Source organism: Zea mays, chromosome 3 (assembly GCF_902167145.1).
Source record: "Zea mays cultivar B73 chromosome 3, Zm-B73-REFERENCE-NAM-5.0, whole genome shotgun sequence".
Taxonomy (NCBI): Eukaryota; Viridiplantae; Streptophyta; class Magnoliopsida; order Poales; family Poaceae; genus Zea; species Zea mays.
Genome location: NC_050098.1, coordinates 230,575,503 through 230,581,155, shown reverse-complemented (window position 1 = coordinate 230,581,155; position 5,653 = coordinate 230,575,503). Strand labels below are relative to the sequence as shown.

Sequence of the window (5,653 nt, the reverse complement as noted above, 5' to 3'; positions counted from 1 at the left end):
ATATGGTTTCTATTGGCCTGATATGATAACCGATTGTTTTAAGTACTACAAAGGTTGTCAGATATGTCAAAATGTTAGGTCATCTATAATCGGCGCCTGTCGCCGAACTACATCATATTATCAAACCTTGGACCTTTAGGGGATGTGGTTTAGACTTTGTAGGAGAGATTCATCGTTCATAGTTGAAGGGGCATCGGTTTGTGCTAGTCGTCACAGACTATTTCACCAAATGGATAGAAGTCATTGCTCTAAAAAAAATATGACACACAGTGAGATAATTGAGTTTGTGACTGAGCATATTATTCATAGATTCGTCATTTCCTAGACTTTGACTATGGATCAAGGGACTTCTTTTGTGTCAAAAGAGGTGCATGAATTTGCTAAATTATACAAGATTAAATTACTCAATTCTTCTCCATATTATGCTGAGGCCAGTGGCCAAGCCGAGTCAAGTAATATGCCATTAATTAGCCTTATCAAGAAGAAGTTATTTGATCATCATAGGTATTGGCATAAGGTTTTGTTTAAGGCTTTATGGGATCATAGAATATCAAAAGATCGTGCTACTAAAGTTTCTCCTTTTGAGCTTGTGTATGGACAGAAAGTTGTTTTGCCTATAGAGATAAGCCAGAATGCTATCAGGTTTGCTAGGCAGAATGATCTAGTTGTCGGTGACTGTCATGATCTAATGATGATAATGTTGATGAGGTGACCGACAAGATCATAGTTGCCAAGGCCTCCAACAAGAAGATAAAGGCTAAGTCAATCCAGGTTAGAGATTTAGTCTTGAAGACAATCTTGCCATTAAGGAGAAAAGACTAAAAGTTTGGCAAATGGTCCCTAAGCTGAGAAGAGTCTTACAAGTTACACATGTGATCTTTGGTAATACATATATGTTACAAACATTGCAAGGTGATGAGCTATCCATGGCATTGAATGATTGTTTTCTGAAGCAAAATCATCCTAGTGTATGATAATACGCTTAGAGAATCGATGGTTTCACATCGAGTTGGGTTTGCTTATCTTTTCCAAAAGGTAGGGGCATGTGTTGAGCACCAGATTTAACACCTAGGCACTGTTGGGAATAGTCCCACATTGTGTGGTGAGAGTGTGATAGCATGGTTTATAAGGTTGAGGGTGCAACCCCCTGATAGGCTAGCTTTTTGGGGGGAGTGTTGGCCCAAGAGACCTAAAGCCCGCTGCTATACGTACGGGCGCGTGTGTCGCGGCCCGATAGCCTGGGTGGGCGCGCCGTGTGTGCGGGCGGCCCCAACGGACATGCCGTGTGTCGGCGGTCCGGTTCCAACATTTGGTATCAGAGCCAGGTTGGCCCAGTGCATTCTCAGACAAATCTCGGCTCACAATGTGTGAGGGGGAGATTGTTGGGAATAGTCCCACATTGTGTGGTGAGAGTGTGATGATATGGTTTATAAGGTTGAGGGTGCAACCCCTGATAGGCTAGCTTTTTGGGGGGAGTGTTGGCCCAAGAGACCTAAAGCCCGCTGCTATATGTACGGGCGCGTGTGTCGCGGCCCGACAGCCTGGGTGGGCGCGTCGTGTGTGCGGGCAGCCCCAACGGACATGCTGTGTGTCGGCGGTCCGGTTCCAACAGGCACGACCATGCGGACAAGATGGTCTGCGCCGCAGACAGTTCGTAGGGATGGCTCAGACGGACCATGATTAGATTAATTAAGGCAAGAGTCCTTATCTCGTGTGTACTTATCTAGCTAATTGCACGGGAATATGTTGTGAAGCGCCTAGGAACGGACCTAGACATCCACCCATATATATACACCAAATCGATTAAATCAATATGTTAGCAGTTCTTTACATTCTTGCCCTAGGAATAGCAGTAACTTAGTCTAGATTTATCTTTTTCATCTCTAACTTTCACCTCTCCTCGACTTGACGACATTTAGAGGCGTATTGGATGGCCTGTCGATTCCAAGACAACTCTAGGATCTTTACTCTGATAGGATCCCTCCCGAGAAAACTCTATGCACGTGCGGGCAATCCGGATGTCCTGAGTGGACTATTCGCCGCCCTGTAAAGAAGAGTGAAGCTCTCTGCGTATGTCGTGGACGATCCGCGCTCACGCAGAGAGTACGTCAAGTCCTCGCTCCCTGTGAGTGGAACCAGGGTGCGCTAGCATCAACAACTAGTTTTCCTGGTGATATGTTCATAGATCCTAGTTGTTCCTGCGACAGTATATTTCATTGGAATAGCACAAAGACCGACGTCAAATGGATAGCAAACGATGAACTGATGCACATTAGGTGCCATGCCAGTATCACCAATTGCAACTTTTGAGGATCGCTCTATTTGTTGGCTCTTTGCTCACTGTAAACGCTGTAATACTATAACATCGAAGCTGCAAACTCTGATCTTGTCCCTTAATGGTTGTGGAGATATATGTTATGTTGCAAAAACTCATATGTATTTAAAAACCGAGCAATACAAATACTGCATTACAGGCATCCTCTTTAGTGGTAGTAACAGGGTACATTACCGGTAAACTAACATGGTATGTATATGTATCAGTGAGAGAAATTAAGCGCGTGGAGTTACAGCCTACCAAGCCATGACAGTCAACTCACAAATCACATAGCCTATCAAACCCTCTGCATATTGTCAATACCTCTCTCTCTCTTTCTCTATGTATGCCAACGTATTTGACTTTGAGATTAGCCACGAGATAGGCCGCTCAGAGTCCCAGCGTTGACCTCAGCCACTTGCTGACGTCGTCCATCTCTTCAGGGATAGTGTAGTGACCAAGCCTGCATAAAAAAAAAGAGCATTTTGTGACTCCTTAACCTCTGGGGGGGAGAAAAAACTGACGTCCATGAGAGATCTGGATAGCATCAGTACCCGTTGTAGGGTTTGAAGTAGGTGTACTGGAATCCCGAGCTCCGTAGAATCTCAGCTGACCTCTCGCCGTTCCTGTAGGTGACAACCTCATCGGCTGCAAATAAAAAGAAAACAAACCATGTTTTGCTTTAGATCTTTCATTCATAGCTTGCAGCAGATGAATCAACAAATCCGAACACACGCGTCGGTGGATGCTATGCTGTGTGCTGACCCATTCCATGGCTGAGCAGGATTGGCAAGCCGGAAGCTTTTCGAAGCGCGAGCTGCGAGCTCTCGATCTTGCTCCTTAGGGTCCTGATGATCTCGAACAAGAGTCAGCCGATTCAGGATGCGTTTTAAGGAGACGTATTAACATAACCATAACCATGCATATTTTGTTTTTTTTCTCTCTCTCTTCCGGATTATTTATTATACCATACCTGGAGCTAGGAAGCCAGCCACTCAAACCGACGACGACCCTGAGGTTGATCGGATAGGCGACACCGTTGGTGAATCTGCCGTGAGCGTAGCACGCGGCGGAGTGGAGCGCAGCGGCAGCGCCCATGCTGAACCCTCCTATCCCAAGGCTCACTGGCATTGCATTGCAATATTTTCTCGTCAGTCAGTCAGCGTTAACAGTTAGTTGTTCTATTGCAATCCTGTTCAGAGTTAGCTAGTACGTACGGTACGTACCATCAGATGGCTCGGAGGACAGCAGGTTCGCCACATGCGCGGCTGAAGCGTCCATGCCTTCGATGTCAGCGTGGCCGTCCAGTGAAGTCTCGTCCACATCGAACCCTGTTCTCCGTGCAGTTCCAGAGAAGAAGAAACAGAAACAGAAACAGAAACAGAAACAGAGCACGGTCTAGCTCGGTCAGGGATCGGAAAGCCAAGTTTACTGCAGGCTCTTGAGTTTGAGAGAGAAACCCACATGCAGTGCAAGGGAATCCACCGAAAGCCGCGACAGGCCGCGTTGGTGCAGTAGGGCAAATCCATTTGACCTGCACAAGGATATGAGATGTGGGTTTTGATTAGAATGATTTTTCTTACATTGGGCAGTAGGGCAAAAGTGAAAGTGTAGCATGGTTTTTTTTCTTACATTGGGCAGTGGAAGAGAATCCAGGAGCTGGGACCAGCTGCAAACGGGAAGGAAAAAGAAAAAGAAAACGATAAGGAGCTAGCATAGATTAGGCCAGTGTCTGAAGCTAGTATAGCAACAAGTGATGAACTGGTGCTGATATTCTACCTGTCGTAGCCTGTGTGTCTGAAATGACAGTTTTTTATTGGATGGATCTTATATACTACCTCCGTTTTGAAAATTTGTCGCTCACCAGTTTACTTTTGAACTAAAACACGATAAATAAAGAAGGATGGAGGGAATAGTAGCTAGCTAGCCGGCCTAACATTACCAGGCAATGGAAATAGTATTCTTACTCACTACAAATAAGCACGCCGTCTATACATATTAATATTAGTCGGTATCGATTTGAACAAGTGGAGAATTAAAGAACCACCGTGACAGAAATATTTATATATCGAGGGGGAAGTAAAGCGAAAACACCATGCCAGGCATATTCCTTTTGCTCCCGAAACCCAGAGGCGAGCGAGCGAGAGCGCAGGGCGACAAGACGCCAGGAAATTGGTAATAATAATTAATTTAGTGCCACATGAATCACAGTTTTTTTTTTAAAAAAAAAAACACTTAGCTAGGTGCTCGATGCATTCTGGTTGGCAGACAGAACCTTATTAGCTGGCCACATTTGTAGGAATATTTTAATCTGTATATACACATATATCGCCCTCCATGCATCAAAAAAAAAAAAACAAGAAGACGAATAATCAATGAGGCTTCAATTTGACGACCTTTCCAGCTAGCGCGTGGCGGAGTATTCTTTTTCGTTTCAGGAAGAAAATGTGTATGAACACTAGCTAATGTCTCGAGAAATGAACAAGGTTCCTGTCCTACGTACTCATCATCCTATGTATGGGGACATGGAACCCATGAAGTGCTTTCTTTTCGAGAAACAGTAGCGCACATCAGCTAGCGGCACTTGCCAGCCTGCCACCTTAGTCTAGTTCGAGAGCCACAAAATCCAAGGTAATTTGAGAGGCTAAAATCCACTCAAAGAGATTATTTTAGCCCCTCTAATTCTTTCTGGTTTTGGAACTTCATTCCAAACTAACTGTAAGGGCTTCCAAACTAACTATAATTGTTACTATCACCAGAGGGCAGGTAAATAACAGCAGTGATCGAGCAGCACAAATGACTACTAGACAACAAGCAGCATGCATGCATGGTTTTACATCTATATACCTGCCGCCATTGTCGCCGATGCCATGGAGCCACACAATGGTGGCCTGGTGCCTCCCCTTGGGCCTCACCACGTACGTCCGCCCGTACTCCACACGCCGCCCACCTCGCCCGCCTGCACCCACATCCATCCATGGCGCGCGCGGCCGGCCTAGGTTAGTAATAGCCAGAGAGAGAGAGGCTGAAGCTAGCTAGGATCGGAAGAGCACGCAAGAACGCGGCACACAGACCAGAAGAGCTGCCCCCATAGCTCATGCTGTCGTCGGTCTCCGCCGCCGCCGCCGGTCGCCTAGCGAGATATCAATCGAGCACCACCACCACCACCACCACTGGAACGCTAGCTGCAAGTGCGAGTACAACCTAAGACGAGCGAGGCGAGGCCCGCTCAAGTGAAAAGCTAGCTAGCTTGTGGATCGCTTGGCTTGCTGCTGCTGCTGGTGGTTGCTGCTGTTGCAAGTACGAAGTGCACAGGCCCGATTGACCTGTATTTATAGT

At 46.2% G+C, this 5,653-nt stretch overlaps 1 protein-coding gene across 1 annotated transcript; it reads right to left on the bottom strand.

Moving 5' to 3' along the window:
• Positions 1-2,415: 2,415 nt before the first annotated feature.
• LOC103651602 (acyl-protein thioesterase 1 homolog 1) lies at positions 2,416-5,653 on the bottom strand. Its single transcript, XM_008677267.4, has 9 exons — positions 5,389-5,653; positions 5,162-5,273; positions 3,947-3,983; positions 3,779-3,848; positions 3,541-3,645; positions 3,288-3,438; positions 3,080-3,162; positions 2,869-2,962; positions 2,416-2,777 (listed from the first exon to the last, which is right to left on the bottom strand). The coding sequence occupies exons 1-9, from the start codon at positions 5,411-5,413 to the stop codon at positions 2,705-2,707; spliced, it is 750 nt and encodes a 249-aa protein (XP_008675489.1). The 5' UTR covers positions 5,414-5,653; the 3' UTR covers positions 2,416-2,704.